Source organism: Micropterus dolomieu, linkage group LG12 (assembly GCF_021292245.1).
Source record: "Micropterus dolomieu isolate WLL.071019.BEF.003 ecotype Adirondacks linkage group LG12, ASM2129224v1, whole genome shotgun sequence".
Classification (NCBI taxonomy): Eukaryota; Metazoa; Chordata; class Actinopteri; order Centrarchiformes; family Centrarchidae; genus Micropterus; species Micropterus dolomieu.
Genome location: NC_060161.1, coordinates 29,293,432 through 29,320,375, shown reverse-complemented (window position 1 = coordinate 29,320,375; position 26,944 = coordinate 29,293,432). Strand labels below are relative to the sequence as shown.

At 38.8% G+C, this 26,944-nt stretch overlaps 1 protein-coding gene across 2 annotated transcripts; it reads right to left on the bottom strand.

Annotated features, from left to right (window-relative positions):
- Nucleotides 1–631: 631 nt before the first annotated feature.
- Nucleotides 632–23,709, bottom strand: LOC123981169 (ras-related protein Rab-39B). 2 transcript variants are annotated; one of them, XM_046065866.1, is made up of 4 exons: nt 23,293–23,709; nt 19,104–19,343; nt 9,544–9,724; nt 632–7,322 (listed from the first exon to the last, which is right to left on the bottom strand). In XM_046065866.1, the coding sequence occupies exons 2-4, from the start codon at nt 19,316–19,318 to the stop codon at nt 7,077–7,079; spliced, it is 642 nt and encodes a 213-aa protein (XP_045921822.1). In that variant the 5' UTR covers nt 19,319–19,343; nt 23,293–23,709; the 3' UTR covers nt 632–7,076. The 2 variants fall into 2 exon arrangements, with proteins under 2 accessions (XP_045921822.1, XP_045921824.1); XM_046065868.1 differs by lacking the exon at nt 23,293–23,709 and adding an exon at nt 19,717–19,732.
- Nucleotides 23,710–26,944: the final 3,235 nt, after the last annotated feature.

Sequence of the window (26,944 nt, the reverse complement as noted above, 5' to 3'; positions counted from 1 at the left end):
ACTAATTTCCATTCCAACACGTTAATTGATAAAAAGAAATCAACCTTTCAAAACCATTTGCTGGTGTTTCCATATTGTGAACTTTACAAAATGACACAATTTATTGGGACACATAACATCTATTTAATAATAAAATGTAGCCTAATATTTACATTTATTCATTTAGCTGACGCTTTTATCCAAAGCGACTTACAATTGCTATACATGTCAGAGGTCGCACGCCTCTGGAGCGACTAGGGATTAAATATCTTGCTCAGGGACACAATGGGGGATTGAACCCAGGTTTGTCACACCAAAAGCATGCGCCATCACCACCCCTTACAACAATCTAAAAAATTTTCCATAACAAGTATGGGCACAATAGTTTGACTATTTTGAATCTGGGGTGGGTGTTCAAGCCCCTCAAAAGTCACAGATGGATTAAAGCACTGGAAAGCCCCACATGTGCTGGGGGCCAAGATTAGCTAGTTTCTAAAAAAAGAAAAGATGGGAATTAAATAATTTTTTTGTTGATCATAACTGTGAACATGAATTTTCAACATCTTTCCTCACAAATACTCACAATATACCAGCCAGCCTGAGACGAAAAAAGCCACCACTTTGTGTAAAAAATAAAATAAATACAATGAGGTTTATTTTTCCAGTCACGTTTTATTTATTTTTTTTAGTACATTTCAGTTTATTGAGAGATAACTAGAGCAGAGGAAGAGACACTGTCCGCTTTAACCCAGCAGGATAAAGGACGGTGATACACAGTATTGTCTGTACAGTTGAAAGTGTTGAAAAAAACACGTGAAACATTGTTTTTTTATTGTACCACGGCTCCTGTGTTACACTGAGGGCAGGGAATAGTTGTTGTCACCCAACAGACACATGCTTTTGAATACAGAGCTGAGCTGTCAGAGAAAAGAAACCCCAGCCAAAGATTAAACAACAGACCACCTGACATTAGGTTTGTCAGAATCACTAGCTTTTCCTTTGACAGTAAACAATGTGTGTGTGCAAGGTCAAAGAAAAGGACAATTTGGAAAGTCTTGAGGCGTAGCATGAGTCATTTGCTTGAAATATTCAGACTAATGACATTCCAAAATCTTATGAGTCCCAATAATATCAGCTTCTTAGAATATTATTAGACCTCCATGTTATTTTGGCAGGTAGACCGGCTTGTTGGTCACAGCCAGAGCATTCCCTAAAATAAATGGAGATGAATTCCCCCTCCTCTTCAGGCTTCACTGTGAGACATATTTTCTTTAAGAACAGCAACATTATTTACGTCAAAAGTTGCAAAGGATATGATGACGCTTATTTTTACAGTAAATTATAATTGTTACTTATTTGTTTTGTTGCTGAGAGTTAGATGAGAAGATTGACACCAATGTCATATATGTAGGGTATATATAAAGCTATATCCAGGAGATTAGCTTAGCATTATAACTGGAAATGGAGGGAACATACTGTCTCTGTCCAAGGGCCACCCAATAGCACCTCTAAAGCTCACTAATTAACATGTTATATGTTAAATATCTTGTGTTTGTTTAATCTGTACAAAAAGTGTAACAGTTAAAATACTTACGTCCTGCAGTCTTAAATACTGAGCTTTAAAGGTGCTGGTAGGTGAATTTTGTTACCTTTGGACAGAGCTAGGCTAGCTGTTGCCCCCTGTTTTTCAGTCTTTATGCTAAGCTATGCTAACAGGCTGCTGGCTAGCTTCATATTTATTGTACTAATAAGTCCCAGTTTGAAAGCAAACAAGTATATTTCCCAAAAAACTATTCCTTCAAACATAAATTTGTAACAACGTGGCAATAGAATTACAACAGAAGCCTATTTTCAGTGTGAGGGTGCAGTTTTGTTGATAGCAACGTCTTTAGTCCAGTAGTATTATGCATTCTGTGTGTGAAAGCAGCCCTAACAAAACCAAACTCTGCCAAAGATCCTGGCAGAGAGCAGTGCAGAGTGCCAGTAAATCACCCTGTACGTTTCTCTGGAAACAAGCCAAATTGCTTTACTGTCAAGCATGGAACTGCTTTCCATCGTTCGAGTGTGATCTCTTCAACGTGCCCTTTTTCCTCACTTCATGTGTTTTGAGGTGTGAATTTTCACATCTTTGTTCGCACCAAGCCAAGCCTCAGATCAATAATAAGACTGAAGCGGCTTGTGTGACAAAAAAAGGAGACAAACGTGACAGAGTGGCCAGCCAAGTTGTCTAAAACTGCTTCTTTCAAGTTCAGGGATTTGCATGTGACTTACTGAAGACTTTGCATTGGAGACGGGGAAGAAAATTAATTCGCTTTCCTCGCAGCAAAGCCAAAAACATTAACAGTCACTTCCAGACCTTTAGCAGCTGATTGGGCTTCTAGGAAAGACAGGGCCATTAGAGAGGCCTCCTCTTTCCTACACTTTCAGTGTTTAATTGATTGCTGCTTATTTCACAGTAATTGAGTTGTGTTTTACTGGAATCAGCTAAATGCTCTCTAAGCTCAGGAGCGTCAGGATAAGACCTGACTTGGCTATTTTACTCTTTACTAAGGACGTCAAAAATTTCAGCACAAAACAGAGATAAGATGTGTGTTGCCATCCTATTGTCAGAAAGCAACACAGTGAATCAACATTTTAAATCTGTTTGGATGTGACAAGTTTCATGAGGGTATAATGTTTTTCTGCTGTCCAACAGCACTGAAAGTGGAAAATTAAGCCTTCAATGAAGTCTTCAGCGTTACATTAAAGTAAATTAAAGTACATTTTCCCGTGACCTTAGGCGTTATAAGTTAACCTGGATTTTGACAATAGAAAAATAAAGTTGCTGTCCTATAAAACCATGTATCTCCAAAATACACTACTTTACACAAGCACAGAAAAACAGTGCTTTTTTTAAGCTTTTGACTATCCGTTTTCAGACAAATCAAAAACAGGTTTATTTAGCCTAAGAAGTAGCAGAACTTTCTCAACCCATTGAGGATATTTTATCTTTTAGTTCATCTGAAAAATCCAGTGTCATCAAGTTTGGAGATGATGTGGTTTTCATAGGACAGCAAATGCATAAGGGAGCAAAAACTTTGTTCGAAGGAGGTGGAAAAGTAAATTCCAAACATGACATTTTATAGACTTTGTATTTTATTGTAGAATATTGTTGAATAGATCAATATTTTGGGAAGTACGCTTATGCAGAGAGTTAGATGAAAAGATAGATACCACTCTCGTGTCTGTACTCTAAAATTAAGCCACAGCCCATAGCTGGTTAACTTAGCTTAGCATGAAGACTAACTATGGGGAAACAGCTTGACAGTCTCTGTCCCAAGGTAACGAAATCCACCTACCAGCCCCTCCAAAGCTCACTAATTAACACGTCATACCTTGTTTTTTTAATCCGTACAAAAACTAAAGTGTAAAAATGACAAATTGTGGTTTTACGGGAGCTTACTCCAGAAAGCTACTTCTCCCAGAAATAAGTAGTGGTTTACTGTTTACTGTTATCTTTACTCTTTGGTTATTGTACAGATTAAGCAAACAATATAACATGTTAATTAATGACCTTTAGAGGTGCTGGTAGGTAGATTTTTATTCAGTCTTTATGCTAAGCTAAGCTAAGCTAAGCAGCTGCTAGCAGTTGTATCTTCTCATCTAACTCTCAGCGAGAAAGCTAATAAGCTTATTACCCAAAATGTGGAACAACTTTATTTCTCTAAAACAATATTTCAGAGTAGAAGCAAGATATTACAGAGCTTAGAGATATCCAACTGGGTGCTGCACAGCAAAGCAGATCTACCAGCTGGCTGACATCTGCTGAAAGAGTCTTGGCAGCCCACAAGGAGGAGCTGCACACACACACAAAGGCTGCATCCACACCCACCCACGCAGACCTTAACACTTCTGAACTGTCTGATCCATGATGTCCACTTAGGGACCTTTAAAAGTGTTTTGGCAGAAAGTACTGGCGATGATACAGCAAGCAGAGAAAGGAAAACAGACTGTCTTTTAAAGCGTTTGTGGGATAAAACATAACACTCAATGTCGAATATCAAAAACACAAGCATCAGGGAGAACTCAGGCTTTTTTGTTTAAGAGTGATCTTTTCTGTCTGGCAACATTTCACTTATTTCACTAAGGAATAATGCAGCCATGGAAATGGACTGCAATTTGGATGATTTTCAGTCAAGTCTTAAAACATTAAGGTCACCTTTGTCAAAGCTTTTTGTGAGGAAAAGGGTGTGTCGCATTGACTGGAAGTGTTTCTCATTCACACATTTCTTGTATGACAACTTGGGTGTAAAATCTCACCGTTTCCTCGACTGACACGTCAATGTAAAAATAAGATAACACAAGCAGAACTCTTTGGAGACGTGTAAAATGAAGGCATACAGTGTGAGAACATGAAGCACTTACAGTTTCCTCACAGATCTACACAGGTTAAAAAGAAATATAGCATAGGCATTCATTTAGGATTTATATCAGATTAAGGGTCAAAATAAGTTTTAAAGTGAAATACTAATCAAATCATATATAAAAAAAAAATATCTTTACTAAGCATTCTGCAAAACAAAAAGGTGTATAGAAGTATAGCTCTACACCAAACAATCCAGGTACCTACGGTAGACATGGTAAGGTACATTTAATTGCTAACAATGCTAAAAGTCTCTCTGTTCTGTGTCAGTAATATGGTAAGTTTATGTGGCTCACAAAAACACAAAACAGATGTAAGAATAATAAGAATGTGTACTTTGAATGGGAATCTGCAAGTAGATTACTCGTGTTATGTGTCAATTTTCTATGTTTACTGCTGCATGTATGTGTGCATTGTCTACAAGCCAATGAAACAGTATGATTCACTGTGATTTTCCTTTAAAGTCAATAACTGGCCTGACATCTTAAGTGAAAGCGTGAAATAAACCTACTTAAAAGGTAAATTCGGCTTAAAAGGGCAAGTCAGACCTTTAAACATGTTGGCCACAGCCCAAACGGTGATGTCAAAACAGGTGTTTTGTCTTTAATTGGTGATGAACACCTGCTGTGACCTCGTCGCCTGTCGCGTTAGCACAGCAGTGGTTTTGTGAATAGTTTGGATCTATTCGTCGGGCCCATTTCATGTGTCAGGGATCTGAAAAATGTGATGTTACAACTTTTGTATGATCGTGTGTGTTGAAATCACTGGAGCCACTTTTTGTCTGTTGCTAATGAGACAGTGGGGTTGGACAATGGCTATTTCAGCTGCCATTATCACAGGACAGACACTGTTGGCAGCTTCTTCCACAGACTGTTTACTGACAGAGTTACATTGGGAAGGAATTATATACAATCAGTGGCCAGTGTATTCGGTACAGCTAGCTAAAATTAATGCAGACTGATACAACAGCCCTGCAATAAATCGTACATCTTCATGGAGGTTATAATGTTCAGTTTTGTTTGAATCAATTTTAGATTAGTGTTGCTTCAACTTCGACTTTTGCAAGCCATTTATGTCGATGAGGGTAACACAATACAATTTAACAGCACTACAAACTACAACCTCTAAAATGATCATAAATTTAAAAATAAAAATAAAAAAATAAAAAACTCCTTTCTTAAACTGAACCATATAACCCTTTAGCGTTATTTTTTTCTGGCAACTGAGTGTATGTCTCTCCAAGACAAGTGCATTTAACACCTAGAATTCATCTAAAACTACCTTCCAAAGCATTATGTTTCAAAGTGAAAGTTGTGTCTTTGAACTGCAGAAAATCAAGTAATTTTGGTGGTTGCATCAACCTGTAGCACTGAAGTGTATTAAAATAAAAATAAAGGTTTGATGAGATATTACACTTGAGCACACACATAAAAAACCCATTTAAACCACTTGCTCAGAACAACTTTCTTGTAGTTTCCCATGCCTGTATCTGTGTTGGCTTGATTTAATGCCTGCCATTTAACTACTTTCTTTGCAAGATTATATTATCCTTATGCGTGCATTGTGGATAATATAGTTCTTTTGAGGAGTCCGTGGTCTGGTCCTTCTCTGTTTGCTTTGCTTTCAAGAAATAAATTATCTCCAAAGTCCCAAATTAGGCTCCACAGTTAAAGTGGACTTGGCTGTTAAAGTGCTTTCTGGCTCCAACATTCCTATTAGTCCCCCTTTACAAGTCCTCAGTTAAAGGCAGACAGTTGGGAGTTGTTAAGCTAGTCCAAAAAGTCCACCTCGGTCAGTTAAGCTGTACACGTTGTCTCTTCCTGCTTTAGGAGTCCATTTGGAACTGGATGGGTGACGATGTTTTGTTATAGTGTGGTATTTAGCATAATGAAAGTGGATATAACCATCTGGTCAATGTCATCGAGCTCACTGGAGGCCTAAATAGCTCCAAAGAGAAATTATGTGGTCTCTGGCAACAAAATCACAGCTCCAGGAAGGAAATCGGTCATCCCTTGTTACATTTAGGACCTCCAGGACTCCTCCATTGAGCTCTGATAGTGGAATGTGGAGCACAGAGGGTGAAAGAGAAACACAACTCTTGTTGAATCTGTGATGACTAAACTTTGTTCGAATGATATGTGCTAGGAGGATGTTGGACACCAACGTAAAAGTGATCGCCTCGTATGTGATCATGTAATTGCATATTGGAGGAGAGGAGAAGATTAAGAAGTGGTTGATTGAAGGAGAAGTGAAGGAAGAGATGACGGGAGAAAGAAAGATTAAACAAGTCAAGAGTTTCATCGTATTTTGGCAAAGAACCAAAACGGATCCTCTTTCTAAGGCCTTTCTAAAACTTTCAGGGAGGGATTTTCAGGTAGGAAGCCCAAACCAAAACTAATGGAATTGAATCATGGGAGCCCTCGCAGGTAAATGAGCATTGGTGATCCTTCCTCTCTGAGAAATAAAAGGTATACAGAAATGGGCACAACCTTTCAGCTATTTACCCACGTTCAAGGTGCCTTCTACCAGCCTTTTCATTGAACTTCCCTGTCTGTATCCAGTCTGAAGAAACAATAACAGAGGGTTACCAACAGTTTCAGTCAGAAGGCTGATACCTCAGTCCATCAGCCACTCCCCTCTGAATCCTTCCTGAATCTCTCCCCTTTTCACCCTCAGTCCCAAAACTGTTCCCAGATCAACATAGACAGCGGCGGTCACTCTTGGTCACTTCCTCCGAGGAGTGAACCACATTGGGGACAAACCCGCTCTTCACGCCCTCCCAGCCCTCCTGGATTGTGATCTCGCCGGACCGCACCAGGGCGAAGATGTCTCTGGTCAGCTCGGTGAAGGCATGCTCTACGTTGATGGCGTCGCGGGCCGATGTCTCTACATAGCGCATCCCGTAAGCCCCCGCTAGCTTCTCTGCTTCCTGGCGAGTCACCTAAAAAATCAAATGAGATGACATGAAACTTTCCGATGTGGGGAACTGTGCAGTCAAGAGCTTGTAGATGTACCACACTCTCTGTTTTTCTGAGGTCTTAAAAAGGTGGTATTATGCTCATTTTCAGGTTCAAAATCCTATTTAGGGGTTGTACCAGTTTACATGGTTTAATTTTCAAAAAACACCATATTTTTTGTCATACTGCACATTGCTGCAGAAAAGCTGGCAATAGCCAATCAGAAGCAGAGAAGGGCGAGTCAGCGAAAAGCCAGTAATAGCCAATCAGAAGCAGAGAAGGGCGGGTCAGTGAAAAGCCAGTAATAGCCAATCTGAAGCAGAGAAGGGCGGGTCAGCGAGAAGCCCGTAAACAGCTTAGTTTCAGCTGTAGGCTACATGTTGCTGACCAGTTTGGCAATTTGGACTGGAGCAAGAGTTTCAGAGTGGTGAGTTATTAATCTGTAACAAAAGTATCTTTTATCCATAAAGTTTTAACTGAGCTGTCTCTACATCACAGTAACAACTTCATGTCCATTGACTGCTTGGAGGGTAGCTAGTGTTTGGAAGGGAGAGGAGATGCGTGTGCTGCAGCTCAGTGTTTTTCCACCGGTGTTTTTGCAAAACTATTACATGCACAAAAAGGTAACTCAATAAAGGAGAGAGAAAAAGGCAAAAAGCATAATACCACCTATTTAAATCCAGATCAGCTGAAAAAGTCCCCTTTTTGAACCAGAACCTCTCAGGAACTAAGGAGTGCCAGGATCTAAATGCAGCAAGTAGGGGCATTATCAAACCTATAGTTTGTTTGCTGTGAATCAGTGGATGAGTTGTTAAATGTTTTGTGTTTTCCCTTTGACTCAGTCTCGTTTCAAACAGAAAATAATTCAAGCTAACCAAAATGCCTCACTTTGCCACATCAGATTGTTCAATCCGCTCATTGGTTGGATGTGTCCGTGGCAGGAGTGAGAAAGTAAAAAAGGGCGTATGTATAATTCTCACTTGATTTATTACCTTAGAAAACACTTTTGTTTGTGGTCTCAGTGGCTAGTTTCAAGTCTTCTTCAATACAGCATGATGTTCAGTTTGTAAATTATGGTTCCATTATCAGTAAAACAGACGATAAAGCAGGGTGTGCTTTAGGGCGTTGATAAGTCGCTACAACGGCATGGGTGTCTGTGTTTTCATCTAAGAACTCTTTTAAGAACTTTAACCTTTTTTCACAGTTTATTTTCAGTTTATGAAAGTTAATTTTAACATTTCGGTCACCTAAAAATGTCTTGGTCAACAGTCAGTTGTACTAAAAGACGCAGTAAGGAGTCGGCTGTGCATTTTTTCCACTCTGTATGCTTTGTTTTAAGACTGTTTTTCGCTAGCCAAAATTAGCATCCCAAAAGTCGCAGTTTACGTGAATAATGGATGCAACTTACAAGCTTGCAAGCCAGCTAGCTTCACCCTCTCATTCAAATATGGTCACTATTTGTTAAAAAAAAACAAGATAGCGACGGCCAAAATAACAAACTAGAGACTTTAAAATGGTAATCGAGAAACCAATGCATGACATTACGGTGGCTACATCCCTGTCTTTTCTACAGTCAGTGGTGACCACGCTGCTTCCAAAGTTGCTAGATAGTGTCTCAATTCTGCATTTTAGTTATGCTGAAATAAGCCAGACTCCACACTCAGACATCAATAAAGATCATCTGGCAACCTAACCTAACATTAACCAAACAAAAACATCAAATCATCTGAGCTGAGTAGCATCACTTACAATTTTGAGATGTGTGTCATAAGTGGCTTGTTAATGAGCCTTCTAGTTCAACATTAAGTAATGAGAGTGAACAGATCAAGATCAGACTGAAGTGGCTAAGACGGGAAACCTTACATAATTTCCTGGTTTGTTTGATTTTAATCCTGCTCCTGCAATATTGTATAATATGAGTGTGTGAGTGTTTTGCAGTGTCAAACTGTAATGTCTAAATTTCAATAGTGATATTTTTGCTTTCTGTCTGCCCCAAGAGAATTAAACAAACAATGACAACTCGCCTCTGATCCAAATGTGTGCTGATCTAAATGTGAACAAAAGGTTATTTTTAATGCTGCAGGCTTTGCTGAAGTGTATGTTACATAACATTCAAAATAACCACTATCCCCAGCAACAAACTTTCACTCAACAAAGCTTTATGAATATTGTTATGTTCACATTTCACTTTTTTACTGGACACACCTGGCGCTGTGCCTCCAGGTCACACTTGTGCCCCACCAATAGGAAGACGATGCTGTGCGGCTGAACGTGGCTGCGAGCTTCCTCCAGCCAATCGTGGACATTCTGGAAGGAGCGGCGGTTGGTGATGTCGAACAGGAGGAGCCCGCCCACAGAGTTACGGTAGTAAGCCCTGGTGATGGACCTGCAGAGGTTGTAAAATGGAGGGGGAGATAAAGATCAGACATTTTATCAGTTAAAGCGATAGTTACTTGAGTTAACATTAATGCCATGAATAGGTTGAAAACACTGTCTCCAGCTGACCTTTTAATATTTCCAGTGGACTTCCCATCTGGGTACAAGATGGATATACAGAAACAGCATTGTCACTGTATCACAGAGTACAGAGATAGGTAGTCCTGGTATAGTATGAATATTAAAACAAACTTTAAGATTAAGCCACTTGGACACAAGACAGTGGTTATATTTGTACTTTATCATGTTTATATATATTTGTATATATAGTGGGTGGAAAATACTTAAGATGAGAAGTGATAAATGCTATCTCGGTTAAGTTTGGCTCGGGTTGCTGGAGTGTAAACTTCCCCAAATCAAATAAAGAGCAGGAGACTCACTAACATCAGCCTACTCATATAGTAGCATCCGGGACCAGCTCCCACACAGTGGGAAAATACTACACACTGGACGTGCTATTGTTAGTGTTGCTTTTCTTAGCATTGTGTTAGCTACCAAAATGCTCCTTGTCTTTGAAATCTAACATTGCTTTAACAATGGGTTAGGTTACACCAAAGGTTAAACTAGTTTGTCGGACATGCTAACATCTGCAGCTTACAGCAGACAACACACACAGATTAATCTGTTCTGTTCCTTACACTTTTGCTCTTGGGTTTTGGGTCTTGGAAGGACTATTATCTCTGTTCAGGACATTGAGACAGAGAGATAAGCCGCTATCATAGATAGGAATAATGAGACATGGTAGATCCAGAGGGGAAGCTAATTAGAGGAAGAAACTGATGACAGGAGGTGTGAAAGAAGTAAAAGAAGCAGAAGTGATGGAGGTGTCGGGTAGAGGAGCTGTGAAGTTAGCAACAAATTAGATGGCAAGAAGATGTTTTCAGTAGCTTAGAGTACAAAATGATAATCTGGGTCATTTAGCTAGCTACTGTGACCAGTTTGTTTGCCTTGATGATTTAAATAGCAAAATGGATTGATTTCATGCTGGAACAACTGGTCTATTTATCATTTATTGCTTATTTTACCATGACAGAACAAGGAAGGTGTTATTTAAAAAATATTTCTTAGAGAGCAATAATACGTATATCCAACACATAAAACTGAAATAAAACTAAAATAATTATTCAAATAGCCTAATTTTCTGTATACTGGCCATTTTATAATTTATTAAAAGGAAACTTGCTCATTTCCTTTTTAACCACAGTTTAAGTGGGCAGTTCATTAATTAAATGCATTAGATTTTTAATGCATTTTTGAATGTCTCATATGCATCTTGATTAATTTAAACTAAACATGAGCTGAAATATAACAGCACTGCCAACACACAAAACAGTATATACAATGAATGACCGCACAAACAGTGGTAACTTTGATACAACAGCATCAATATCAGCCATTAAAGTTAATATCAGTCAAGTGGAAACTATAATTGTGGTGCTTGATTTTACAGATCTAACACTGCAGCGTGACAGGGAGGAGAAGTGCTGCGAGATGTTGACAAGATGTGACACCCTGCATGCATACACACACACACCAACCCTCTTATGATGAGTCTATCTTCCCACAACATCCTCACAGAGAGAACGTCAACACAAATATAACGAGAAGGAAAATTACAGACTTGAGGAGGAAGACGGAAAGAGAGACGTGTCATGAAAGAGGAGGAAGGGAGGGTTAGTCGACAGAGAGGATAAGGGAGGAGGAGTAGGTGGCAGGAATTCAGATCCAGCGAGTTATTCATTGGATTCGAATCAAATACACATATATATTTATATATATTTTTATATATTTATGGAAGGAAGGACCACGCAGATGAAACAGCAGTGAGTAAGATGAGATCTGCGTCAGTAGTAGAGAACAGACGGTGAGGTAGAGTCAAATCAGAAGGGAGGCTAACTACGTTGTCACAAAATCCCAAAATATTTAAAAACGTCAGTACTAGTACATCTTACGTACTGTACTTTCCCAAAATGGCTACAGTACACATGTCAAAATGGCTACCTTAGTGGAGCAAAGAATATTGTCCGCAAGCTTTAAACCTGCCACTAAGTTAATACATTTGAGATAAACAGCGACACAAGAAGGACAACTTAAAGTAAGTAAATACTGAATAATGTCGGGAAAAATTTACTTCATGTCTTAATAAAGCTTGTTTTGTCCAATCAATGCTCCAAATCCCCCATAATTATTGAGTCACCATTACATAGGACAAATAAAGACAGCAAACTGAGGAAAACTACCAGGCTCCCTATATGAGGGGATTCTTAGATTAACAAGTTTATGAGAGAAAAATTATCAGATCACAGATGTATTTGTAAGAAACACTGAGATTTGGTCCCTTGGTGTTGGAAAAAGATCTCTGAGGGACATGTTGCGGTTAGCATGGAGATCATGCTGACAGACGAGACCAATCCCCTTCTGTCAAGATGAGCGGAGCCAAATGTGTGTGCAAGCATGCATATTTGACACATTTTAGGCTGAGGCATACATCATTCTGGCTTTATTATAGCCCTCTACACACTGATGTTAGATTTTAAAGTGATGAGGTCGGGGGTTCAGTGTCAGTGCTTTTACAAGGTATGTTGCTGTTTTATGGCTGTCAGAAGCATATGAATCCAGCCAATGTATCAACAGTTGTATCACCAGATTTAATAATGTCATATAGTTTTCTTCTCATACATTATTTGGTAGCATTTTTGCAGAACAGCCCATTAAAAACAACACTGTAAATCATTACAGTCCCATTTAGTTATGTCCGCTTAATTCTTCTTTGTAACTCAAAGAGCTCTGATACATTTTTGATTTTGACCACAACTTGTACGTGTTTTTGAAAGATAAACTTGAATTAATTTATTGCGTATTTGAGTCGTTTGTCAGATACGTATGTGTTGATTTAACTAGGGAGTGTAAAGCTTGATTTATACTCCTGCGTAAGGTCTACATGTGTAGCTACGCCGTAGGCTACGCACGTGGCCATGCATTTATACTTGTGCGTCCGTGTGTCCGTCAATCAGCAATTACACCCCCAAACGGCAGTCGGCAGTAGCACTACAGCGTCCACTGTGTTACCTTTTACCGGCCGATAAAATTATAAACGTGCGGCTGGTGTAGCCTAACAAATGTTATCGACCATGGTAAAGTTGAAGCATGGAAATAATCAACAAATTATACACTACAGATAAGTCATGTATCCAAATTCAAAATAGACGCTTTCGCGGTAAACAAGAAAAGATTAGTGCCACCGGTACAGGGGGTACCTGACAACGGCCTTATACATGTAAACTGAAACACATTTGGAATTTAAATCCTCTTAACTTGAAAAGTAGTATAAATGTGGTTAAGTTGTTTTAACTTGAAACTGTGAGTTAGATTATTGCAGAAATGTACAGTATCTCACAAAAGTGAGTACAGCCCTCACATTTTGTAAATATTTGATTATATCTTTACTGAAGAAATTACACTTTGCTACAATGTAAAGTAGTGAGTGTACAGCTTGTATAACAGTGTAAATCACACAGCCATTAATGTCTAAATATCAATATCATGTCATATAATGCCTGAGGACTACGTGTTGGGCACAGTGAAGCAGATAAATCGCGCCGCTTTGTGGTGTATAAACTCTTGGAGACAAGTGATGGGTTGGCTGTGGCTCAGGAGGTAGAGCGGGTTGTCTGTTAATCGGAAGGTCGGTGGTTCAATCCTCCAGGCTGCATGTTGAAGTGTCCTTGGGCAAGATACTGAACCCTGAATTGCCCCTGGCGGCTGTTCCACCAGTGTGTGAATGTTGGTTTCTGTTTGAGCACTTAGGCTCACTCTATAAATGTGAGTGAATGGGGTGTAAAAGCGCTTTGAGTGGTCGAAAAGACTAGAAAGGTGCAATATAAATACAGAGCATGTACATTTGATGTACTGTGTGTTCAAGAGACATTTTTAAGCTAACCTAAAGACTGAATTCCCTGCATACGTCTATGGGGTGGGTGAATCTACCACTGACTTGAGCACTGAAATAGTTCACGGTAGAATACGTGGCGGCGTTGCAGTGCTATGGCACAAAAAGTATGACCAGCTGGTTAACGTGGTCAGACTAGACGTTGACTGGGCTATAGGAATTGAGTTCAGTTGTGGTGGAGATTTGATGAGTCAAATATGCATTCTTGCACACACACATTTGGCTCCGCTCATCTTGACAGAAGGGGACTGGTCTCGTCTGTCAGCATGATATCCATGGAAAAAAATTCATCATTCTGAGCATCTATGCAACTTATGAGAGTTCCCAGAATGAGGATGAACAGGTTGGCATGTGTCATGTCTTTTATTCAGGATAATGATTACACCTGCTTTTTTATTGTGGGTGACATGAATGCTGATGTTTCTGATGGTAGCTCTTTTTTTGCCAATCATTTAATGCAGTTTTGTTCTGATAATGGTTTGATTCTATCCAGTAAAGTACTTTTGCCTGATAATAGCTACACTTACATCAGTGAGGCGTGGCATACAACTTCATGGTTAGACCATTGCATCTGTACAGCTGATGCACATGACTCCTTAGAGACTATAATGATTAATTATGAATTTGTCACGACTGATCATGTGGCGTTTTCCTTATCTGTAAATCTGGGCAATTTACCTACCCTTTTGTCTGTGAACAACGACATGCGGGTGGGTAAAATAGACCGGTCTAACTAGAAGGAAGAGGATCTTGAAGTATATTGTGTACAGTCTGACACTTTGTTGAGTAACATCGACTTACCGAAAGACCAGTCTGCATGCTGTGATATTAACTGTAAGAACCCGCAACATGGCACTGAGTTGTGTTCCTTGTATGACAGTATTGTGGAGTCCCTTCTTGCCTCAAGCAGGCCTCTGTATAAGACCAAAATGTATAAAGCTAAACCACGGTGGAATTAACATGTTGAAGAGCTTCATGCTGAGGCTAGAAGGGCTTTCAAAGCTTGGGCTGAATTAGGCAGACAAAAACACGGTCCCCTATTTGAATATAAGAAACGGACAAATTCAAACTTTAAATATGTTACGTTTCATTAAGAGGAATGAAAATATAATGAGATCTGACTCACTTGCAAGGAAACTGAAAAGCAATAGTCCCAATGAATTCTGGAAAGAAATCAATAGAATGAATAACTGTAAAACATGTTTACCAACAAATGTTAATGGTGTTAGCAGTCCAGAGGAAATTACTCAGTTGTGGCAGAAACATTATAATGAGCTCTTCAACTGTTTTGATATTGATAATGAGGAAGATGTGACTGTATCCCCACAAGAAGTTTATTATGCAATTATGTTGCTACAACATAATAAGGAATGTGGTATAGATAAGATTTCTGCCGAACATTTAAAATTTGCAGGTAGAAAAGTCTGTCCTCTGCTTGCCATTTGTTTTACTGGGTTTCTAGTTCATGTTATTTTACCTGATTCCATTTTATCTGTTATGTTTGTGCCAATTATTAAAGACAAAGCTGGCAAAATAAATAGCGTGGATAATTACCGGCCTATAGCTCTGACAAGCACTTTATCCAAGGTCTTGGAGAGGACCTTACTAAATAAGGTGGAAAAGCTTGTCCTGACCTTTGACAAACAGTTTGGTTTTAAACACGGCACAGATATGTGTATTTTTGCCTTGAAGGAAATTTTAGATTTGTATAACAGGCACAATTCCACCATTTTCATGTGTTTTATTGATGCCTCTAAAGCCTTTGATTGTGTTAATCATGAAAAAGTATTTTTAAAGTTACAAAACAGAGGAGTTCCTAAATCTTTAGTGAGAGTTCTGGCTTTTTGGTATGCTCATCAATCAATGTATGTGTAATGGGGCAACTCTGCGTCGGCCCCATTCAATGTATGCAGTGGAGTTAGACGGGGAAGTATTTTGTCTCCCTTTCTTTAAATGTTAAACAGCTGTGGAACATCTTGTATGGTTGGTAACACGATCATCAACCACTTGATGTACGCAGATGATTTGGTGATTCTTTGTCCTTACAGTGCTGGTCTTCAACAGTTACTGAGGGTTTGTTCTCAATATGGCTCAGACTTTGACATTAAGTATAATGCGAAGCAGAGTAATATTATGATTGTTAGGAGTAGAGAGGACAGGAAACTGACATTCCCTGACATCTATCTGTCTGGTACTGTCCTTAGAGTCTGTGATGAATATTGGGATATCTAACTGACGACCTGTCTGATGATAGGTAGGGACATTTACAGACAGTGTCGTATGGCTAATATGTTGATTCGCAAATTTAGTATGTGCTCAGTATCTGTTAAGACTACCCTTTTTAGAGCCTATTGTACCCCTATGTATACTGCCCATTTGTGGAGGTGCTACAGAAAGAGCAGTATGCAGAAGCTCAATGTAGTATATAATGATGGTTTGAGGCTGCTGCTTAAGGTGCCACGATGGAGCAGCGTAAGCCAAATGTTCGTCAGTGTTGGTGTGCCCACCTGCTCTGCTGTGCTGCGCAATCTCATGTACAGATGTATGTGTAGATTATTAGACTCTGCAAACAGTATCATTTCAGCACTGACCAACCCAGCACTAAGTTCAGTTAGGTTATTTTCCAGAATCATTGGCGTTTTAGCCTATATGTAAATAGGCCTAGGTAATATTGTGGACTGTATGTTTTTTACATTGTCTACTTTAGTGCCTGTCTGTTTAAATTTTTCATTGTATGTCTTTTGGACCGGGTGTGTGTCCTTAATAAAAGCTCTTCAAGTTAAGTTAATCAGCATTTCCAAGGTAAACTAGCTTGAAATGTCTCACAGTGAAGGTAATAAAGGAGCGATATCGTAGGAACACCATGATGTAATACCACTGCAAATACAGAGGTGTTGGTCTAGCAATATTTTGAGAGTAACACTTTTGTTTGTTACTGTATTAGCAAGAATGCGGTAACAATAGGTGGTAGTAATGGGGCAGGACATCTTAATAATAACACTGTAATAATCAGCTAATAACAAGCTAATATCCTGACATTACCCATTTCACCTCATTATCACTGAGCTGTAATTTACAGCACTATAACATTATCTGTTGTATTTTTTAATGACAATGTTTTATTTTTCTTAAGCACGTAGGTTGAGCCTGTGAGTCCTGCACTCTCATGAGACTAGAGTTTTTTTTAATAAAATTTACCTGACCTCACACCTTAAGGTAACCTCTAAAGTAAGTTTCTCTTAACATGTCATTAACACCATTTGAAAACAACCTTTCAGACCGATACACCTAAAGCAGGTTCATTTTATTCTTCCTCAGGCAGAATCAAGTGCATTTCAGCTATTAAGAGCACTTTCATTGGTTCACTTATTAGAAACAACCCCTCTAGTTGTTTTCTCTGCTCGTCTCAACTGAAAGCTCATTTGAATAACTGATCTTCGCTTGTGCGGGCAAAGTAATTAGTCTCAGGTAGTAATTCCAGTTTTGAGACCTACAGGCTATGTCGTTAAACTCTAAGTACTTAGTATTCCCTAACATTAAGTAGCCTACTAATCATCTATTTTTATTAGATTAACAAAATACATTCAGATCCTGAATTAGGAAAACAATATTAATATATAAACTAGACAATTTGTATATAACAGATAAATGCATATTTCCTTGAAATTTACTACATTTTCTGTTTTGGATAATGTGATTTTCATAATTCTGTTCTTCTTTATGTATTATTGAGAAAATACATAGAGGTCAGAGATCAGCTAGAGGTATTTTCACTAAAGGAAGTCCATGGATCTCTCAGTAAAAACAGCCAATTCTTTCCCATTTAAGTATTCACACGGTACAGGGAAACATTTCACACTGGATGACTCTTTCAATTTCCAAATAAATCAGAGTTCAATCTTCCTTATTTTCCTCAGTGTTGGGGAAATGTGTGGCGCTACGTGGCCGTCATCCTGCAATACATTTCCCTGAGATCACCTGTCAGTGCAGCAGTTTATTGTGATTACGCTGACGTTAATTTGCTTGAATTAGTTTGAGTTCCTCTTTCATTTTGTCAGTCAGCTGCTCGTGCCGACCACTCAGTTCTTCTTTGTGTCTTAACGCCACATAAACTATGTGCACTGCTGACTTTTGTTTTGCCATAAAAGACAGCAGATGTTTCAAAAGAGCAGATGGTGAAGCTAAATCATTTTGTATCACTCTGTGATTTGCCAGATAGATAGATAGATAGATAGATGGATGGATATTATTGCTATACAACAGTGGTGGTAATTGTTTAGATTTGCACAGTGTATCTGCAATCTCTCATGTTTACTTTATCTTTCTGTTATTGTCTTTATATGTTTATAGTGTAATATTACAAAATATTACACAATCATGAGTCCCTGGCCAGTGGTGGAATGTAACTAAGTGCATTTACTCAAGTACAATTTTGAGGTACTTGTACTGTACTTGAGTATTTAATTTTAATACAGTTTTTTATCTGAGGAAGTTTAAAATCAAGAAGTTCAGAACTGAAGAAGCCACTTGGATGAGAGATGAATCATATTCAAGTTTCTTCATCCAAGTCCAGTTGCCCCTGATTTTAACCTTCCCATTGCAATGACCTGGATGACTTTATCGGCATGATGCTAGTTTTTACTTAGGCCCTACTTCGCTACAAAAATAGACTACATTTTACTCCATGAATTTACATCTCAGCTATTTTTATTAATTACTTTTCAGATTCCAATTGTGTTCTTACAAAACAAATGATCATCTGATTAAATACGCAGATAAATTTCCATAGATTAAACGATATATAGCCTAATAACTCAACAACACAACAGGAAAATGCTGCTCACACATTAATTCATTGGTAATAATTATCCATTACTGTAAAGATTTTTTTACTTGGATAGAGTATTTTTTATGGTGTAGGTTCGGAAGAGGTACTCTTCTCAAGTCTAACAAATACCATAGATTACCACGTATTGTATTGAATTGTTAATTGAAAATGTAAATGATGAGGTGTAATGGATAAGACACATGCCTTTGGTGTGAGAGCCATTGTGTCCCTGAGTAACACACTTAACCCCTCATTGCTCCAGAGGCCTGAGACCTCTGACATATATAGCAATTGTAAGTTGCTTTGGATAAAAGGGTCAGCTAAATGAATAAATGTAAATTCACCACTGGGGGCCCACTTTTGTCACTAATTGGCATTTTAAAGTTACATTATAAACTAAAACTCTCAGAAATGACTGTAGCCTATTAAATTCAGTAGCCTAAGTAAGGCACAAGGAGCTAGTGACTTTATCACAGACTCAACAGCTGCACACATTCTTACAGGAGTATTAAAATAAATTTAACTGTCCCACCCACACCCAGCTGTTCTCACCTGAAGCGCTCCTGACCCGCGGTGTCCCAGATCTGCAGCTTGATCCGCTTGCCCGGCTCGATCTCCACCAGTCGGGAGAAGAAGTCCACGCCGACGGTGGGGTCCGACACCTGGGCGAAGCGGCCCTCCGTGAACCGCCGGATCAGACACGACTTGCCCACCGTGGAGTCCCCGATGACGATCAGCCGGAACTGATAGAGCCATATCGCCTCCATGACTTGACTTCCCCTGTCTGTCGCTCTTACCGGTGTGACCGCCCGTCAATGAGTGTTTGGGAATGCGCGTGCGTGACAGAGAGATTGAGAGAGAGCAGAAACATTAGATTTCCCCTCAATATGTTTTAATAATTGTCCCAATATTTAGCAACTGTAAGCCAACTCGCAGGAGCTTTTTAACTTTTTATTTCAGTGGAAGTAATTAAGTAGGCTACTTAATTACTCAAGTAGCTACTGTAGGCTACTTGAGTACAATTTTGAAGTAGACTTGAGTATTTACATTCTGTTTCTACATCTATTGAAACTTGAAGGCAAATATTGTACTTTTTACTTCACTGCATAATTTATTTGACAGCTTTATTTACAAGTTAGGCTACTTTATTTAGAAGGACTTTTACCTACGTAACAGAGTATTTCTACACTGCAGTATTGCTTTTACTCAAGTAAAACATCTAAAACATCTCAATACTTCTTTCACCACTGCGCATAAAAGTGTAATGATTCACGGATTCACAGTGTGTGTAGTCCTCAATAGTAACTTTAAACTGATGTTTGGCTACTTTGTCGGTTTCCTTATCTACTATTCCTAACATTCCCTTGACTTCTTGTGGCCTTTCTATAAAAAACACACACACACAAAACATGTAGCCTAGTGTTCCTGTGATATGGTCTCTGTTCTGTATCTGTCTTGAGAATGTCTTATCGTTTTTAATAGGCCTATGTGCAAAGTTCTGCTAATGTCCAACTGTGATAATGACAGCTACTGCCTCACTTTAGGCCAGTGTTGGAAAAAGTATTCTGATCATTTACTTAATTAAAAGCCCCAGTAGCACACTATACAAATTCTCCATTACAAGTAAAAGTCCTGCAGTGAAAATGTTACATTACTTTATAAGCACATGGGAACTCTGTGACATTAAATATGTCTTTGGTACTAATGTCCTTAATGTCAGTCTTGTCTGATCTTTTTATGGAATCCTACCTCCTTTTTATTCCCCTTAAAGTGTCAAACATAACGGTGTTCATTAATATGATTCATTAAACTCTATATTGCTCTATAAGGATCTTTTATGGAATCCTATCCAGGTTTATTCGCCCAAGCAAAGTTTCCAAATGTGCTAAGATTCATTACAGTTAGAAAATATCTCATAAATGTGTTCTTTTATTGTTACTTAACTTGGATGGGTCAGCTCCAATGTGGAAAATAGTGTATGGGCAGTGTTTAAGTACATTTAGAAAGCTGTCTACACATTTATTTGCTGAAGGGGGAAGTTTCTCTGTGCTCACCTTAAAATCTGAGTTTAAGACCTGAGCGTAAGAGCAAGACATCACAACTAATTTGAACGCTAATCACTGCCCAACACGCAGCTTAGGAAACCTGAAACCCCCCAGTGCACAAAGCAGTCTTTGAATCTTTGATACGAACAGTATTTGCATTGATTCTGGATTTTCAGATGAGGGATTCATTTTTAAGAGGGGTTTTCTTCAAGAACCAACCGACTATTGTACATGTCTTTAAACCTGTCTACATTAGATCTCTGAGAATTTTTTTCTTGGGAACTTTAAGGACTTTTTAAACAATGCATAAAACATTGCTGTGTACAGTTTTGAGTAGTGGCCTCTGCAAGACTGAACTGCATCTTCTACCATCTTTACAATACAACTAGGTATGTCCTCTACCTCTATAATATTCATGCAGTATTGAGACCGGCAGTCTTCACAAGGCTATAATACTAATTTATATTCCCATGACCTCTGCTGTGCCTCTAGTCCTCAGTAATAATTTATAGTAAATAACTTCAATATTTTGATAACATTACAGACTGCTCTGCTACTATTGAATTCAAAGAATTACAAAGGGCAAAGAATACCACAACAATACATATTCTAGGCTTTCCCTTGATTCAGTTACTGAAGAATAACCTTTGATTGGCTATCTGCCCAAACACACCCCCTCCAATTTAACACACACTCAACTGGCTTACTGTGCTTCATTGTATTCAGTGCGTGATTCAATTAAAACCACGAGATATAAGAGAAAATCCTCTTATGCTGTCACTTGATGGCGTCGATTGATGTTTTAATAAGCCAGATTTTTGGATTATCGCCCGTCTCCTAATGCTTTTTTTGGTACGAGGCTTTGGCATTTGAATGTGTGACCCTGCTGGATTGTTGTAATATGAAATATTGTTATTTTTACTCCACTACTTTTTATCTCAGAGCTATAGTTACTTTGCAGATTAAGACTTTATTTACAAAACATATAATCAACCGTTGAAATTTATTGATTTGTTAAAGAAAAGGTTACCTGCTACAGTAAAATGTTGTTTACATGTTAAAGCATCTGTTATAATAATCCAATAATGTAATATATAATAATGTAACTACCTGAATGGCGTCATTCTGCATAATACTTCTAATTTTGACGCTTCAAGTGTATTTTGCTCATAATACATACTTTTATGTAAGTAAAGGATTTGAATACTTCTTCCACCACCAGGTTATGCACAGATTAAGTTTCTTTACTTCACAGCAAAGAATAAACTAACATTATCAAATAAATATCTCATTCCATCATCTTTAAAAATATATTTCTAAAACTCCTTTAAAATGTAACATTTAGATGAAAATTGCATGTCATTAAAATTACAAGTAACTTCAAAGAGTCAAAACAAGTTAATACGCCAAAAGCAAGCCTTACTTATATGTGCCTATCCTGCATTACATTAATGATTAACTATGTAACTGAACGGGGTCATTCTGCATAATTAGCACTAAATACTGCTTATATGTTCATATGCTGCCCTTACATTAATGATTAACAGGTTTAACTCTTGACTGACTTATGGTATAGGCCTATTTAACCCTAATGTTGTGTTTGTGGTCCAGGAGAGTCCAGGAGCTCTTCTAAAAACCTACTTAACATCATTTATCATCTAGATACTTTGATATGCTTATCTGATAAGATGCAGTACCATACTATTAAACAACCCAATAGTATACAAAGCATCTGAAATTGGCTCCACATTAACAATCTACAATCTTAAAATGCTCTTTTTCTACTGGTTAGTGATAAAACCAAAATGATATATAATAAATAATATGACACTGTGAAAAAGCAATTCTGCAGTTTAACATTTGGTATATTTCATACATTTGCTGGTAATAATTATGTACTTTTACTTGAGTAACATTTTGAATTCAGGACCTTTGCTTGGAGTAATGTAGACAATGTAATTTCTACTTTAGGATCTGAGTAGGCTACTTATTCCACTTCTGGTGATTTGGGAGATCCTTAAATTAAATAGGTGATTTAATAGAGCTATAGCCTGCAGTATATCTTTACACTACAGCTATTCCTGACCAGGCCATCAGGCGGGCAGGGAGCCAAACACATGCAGCCTCACATCTCCCCTCTGTGTCTCTGTAGAGTCGGGTTGCGTAGCACGGTCGGTATGCAAACATTAGTGGCCGAATCCCCGGTGAATAGCAGCCATGGGCTGTCACACCGGATGCGTTATAGTGCAATTTGGAGGTCCACCACTGCGCACAGCATATCACATATCAAACATTCACAGACGGATCTGTCTCCAGTCACATCTCAAATCTAAATGGGGCTGTTATTGACAGGACTTTTTTATATCTCGTATAGTAGCCGATCACTGTTGTGTTTGTGGTAAATCTGTGAAGTGTGATATTTACTGAGTATTCACACCACAGGCTTTTCCTAAACGTACAAATTTGACTTTTCAGAGTTTGTGTTTATTTGCATGTATTTTGCAAAGTCTTATAAAGATTAGGATGAACTCCAACCAGCCATACAGAGATTGTTTTTCCTTCAGGCTGTTTTTAGACCAGCGCACATCATGGCTGTTAAATAGACCTAATGATTTGTTAAGAAACCACGTTTTGGCTTAATGACACGATAAATAACCGAAATACAGATTGTAAATGGTCTAAGAAACACAGCCTACTTGGAGCAGGAGTGGAGTTTAGGTCAGAATGGTTGCTCTTCTTATGCTGTTCCCTTGCGCCGTTCAGGACCAGGCTGATGTGGGCTCCATGGCACCAACGAGTCTGGCTGGATCGATCCTCGGGACGCAGGAAAACAACCGGAACTCCGACAAAGCCTCCGGGAGTCGATGTTTGTCTTAAAGCCCGAAAACAGGGGTTGGTGTCCAGCTGTAGGCCCTGGAGTCCGGCCTGATTTCCTTGTTAATGTCAGGCCCAATCGAGAGCCGAAAAGAAAACGCATCCAGAGCAGGTGCAATAAAAACCGGATCTTGCGCTTTCACCCGGAGCCACGAATAAACCAGAAGAAGCCTCTGTTCTCTGTTTCGACGCCGCGAAACGGGGGTGTTTATGAAGGCAGGATGCGCGCTGTCAGAGGGGAATCCCGCGGTATAATCTGTGTGTTTGCTGTGTGTTTGTAGGGTTTCGCTGCTGATGAAATGGCAGCAGTAGCAGCATCATATAGCCTGACTCATCCCGCATCAGTACCACTACCGTAAAGGACTGCGGAGAGGCGCAACGTTGAAGGAAAACGACTCATCAAACAAAAGATAAAAAAAAACAAAAGAGCGATCTCAGGGAATAACAACACAACTGCTGATTGGCTTTATTATTGTTGTTGTTATATGGTGGAATAAGAAACATCTATGTCTCCAGTATGATACTGGTTACAGGATTTGTTTCAATATCTTTAGGCAAAACACAAGCCGGATGTCCTGATTGGAGCTGAAAAGGCAAACAGAAACACAGACGCTATAGTTTAGGAAAATAATATTATTTTTTTATAGCCTACTAGTTGTTTGTTTTTCCCGATTATGTTTATTTCAAGTGAAGTGATGCTGCACAGTTAGTGCAACAAGAGGGAAGCTGCACACTCACTGCGCCAGTGCGGTGTCCATGCGCTCACTCATCAGTGCGCAGCCGCGAAACTGGACAAGCTGCAGGTGGGACCTGTAGTTTTTTTACACGTGCAGTACGGAACCTTGTTTGTATGTGTGTGTGTTGTGTTTTCTAAACTTGTGAGGGCCACTACATGAGAACCTTTTTGCTATCTTTTAAGGGTTTCAAGGTTTTGATTTAAGGATAAGGACTGGGATTATTTTCAGGTTATAGCCAAGGAGTTTAAAGATGCTGTTTGTGAGGAGGTATTTTGGTTAAAGTTGTTTTTTTGAAAGTGATCCACATTTATGAGTGAGTCTCCACAGTAGCAGTTCTGAGAAATGTTTGTAGTTTATAGGCAAGAGAGAGTTCATGTCTTTATCTTTTTTTCTGGGGTTTTTATGAGGCCGGTTGTTGAGTTTTTAGCAGACTCTGAAATGCAGGGACACATTCCATACAAAAATAACACAGAAGCAACAAAATGACTACTATAAATAAGTATAAATTAACAACAACTCATCTTTCAGTTTAATGCAGGAAACAAAAAGCAAATGTCAACCCTCATTTATCTTGTCCCAAGATAAGTGCCCAGATTTTTTTCATGTGGACACTTTGTTGAAGTTGAAGCTGTTTTCAGAGATCCGTTCTTGTAATAGGTTAATCTTTGTTGTCAGTCAGCCTTTAAGAGTCTTTTTTTCTTGCTGTTTTGGGTCCAGATCAGGAGACTGCAAGTCCCTGCAGAAAACATATTAATACTACCACAAGTCAGGAAATTACATTTAAGTGCCGATTCTGGCAGTTAATTATACACCTGATCAGCAAAGTTGCTAGTTATACTTTAAAATGTACTGTGTGCCGAAAGTAGTCCTTCTATTGAAGTTAAAATATATTTATTAGGCTATATCACCCTGTATGGTGCCATCTGGTGGAACACTAAATGTGTTGCAGCTCTCTATCCTCTACCTAGTTTGTTGAGAAAACTTTATGAAAGTAATTTTTTTTTTTTTATTGTAAGGTAGCCTACTTAAGCTTACATTGTGGGGTGTTCTCACTTGTCCTCACAAAATAATGAAAAAAGAAAATTCAGTCAATACAGTAAAATAAAACAAAGTAGCCTATAACATCAAGACAAACAATTTGCATTTAACTGAAGGATAAAAACACTTTTTCCCACATTGTGCTATTTGGAGCTGCAGCCACATGATTCACTAGCTTTCATTAAAATGCAAGTGCACCTAATAAAGCGGCCACTAGACTCTTTCTCTCTCTCAAACACACACACACACACACACACACACACACACACACATTATGGGGGGTGTGGTCGCAGCTCCTGCACAAACTGCTGACGGACTTCTCGCCGCAGCTTCTTCTCTGAGGACCTGGCAGCGGACCAAACAGCAGAAGGAGATGTGCACCCAAACCGCAGGCTAAACAGATAACAACACTTAAAGTTGTTTGTTTTTTTCCCATCTTGACTTGTCCCCGACAGCGTTTTACATATAGGAAGTTCTTCTTTTTTAGTAATAGCCTAAACTTTGCTCCGCCCGTTTTTGCACGGAGCTCATGCTGCGAAAACGATGATAATACAACATGGACTGCATTTTAATATGACAAGCTGTTCTGTGCGGGCTTGCTTTTTATTTGCGGGACTCAGTGTGAGTTCATAGCGACGTTATTTACTTTAAAAAAACAAAAACATTTAGACCTATTGCTGCAGCAGACCGACTGTCACTGGCCAAACCCTCCGCATTTTGCAGCTAGTCTTCATGCGGAACCCATAATTGGAGACCTCACTGTGTCATCCATTTAACGCGCGCTCTCTCCCGGAGCAGGAACGATGCAGCGCGAGCGCCTACTCAAAGTTCTGGTCATCGGCGATCTTGGAGTCGGTAAAACGTCCATCATAAAGCGCTACGTGCACCAGATCTTCTCCCAGCACTACCGCGCCACCATCGGAGTAGACTTCGCCCTCAAAGTGCTCAACTGGGATCACAAGACGGTGGTGCGGCTGCAGCTGTGGGACATCGCTGGTGCGTCTAAAGTGTGTGTGTGTGTGTGTGTGTGTGTCTGGAAATGATCCCCAGTTTGTGGTTTGTGGAGCCAGAAAGAAAACCTGATGTTCACTATTTATTTGCATAGTCAAATATTAGACAGTCTGTCACTGTGAGGCTCACTGTCTGTTTGAGGTCATGAGTCCACAAATAGCCTACAGGGTTTTATTAATCTTCAGTTTGGGTTCAGGTTTTTAATAAATAAATGCTATCAAGGTTAAGTCTACCTAATTCATGAGAGAATTGGACATGGACATTTGGATTCTGTCCCAAATGTTCATGTTTCTATGCAGACTTCATACTTGCTTTGTATAGAGTTGAACATGACTGACATGATAAAACACATATGAATTACTCAACTATGATACCAAACACCACATCAATTGAAATTTGTATGATGTTACAATCATTTAAGATATTATTATTACTTTTTTTTCAGATTAATCATAAATTGTGAAAAAGATTGTGATAAAAAAAAAGGCCTGTCAAAACTCTCCAGAGGCCAAGGTGCCATCATAAAATTCCTTCTTATTTTTTTGTTTAACCAATAGTCCACAACCCAAATACATTCTGTTAATAATGTTACATGACAAAGAAAAGCAGCAAATCCTCAAATTTAAGAGGCTGGAACTAAAGGACAATTGGCCTTTTTTTGCTATTTCTGTTTGAAAAACAGTTTAAC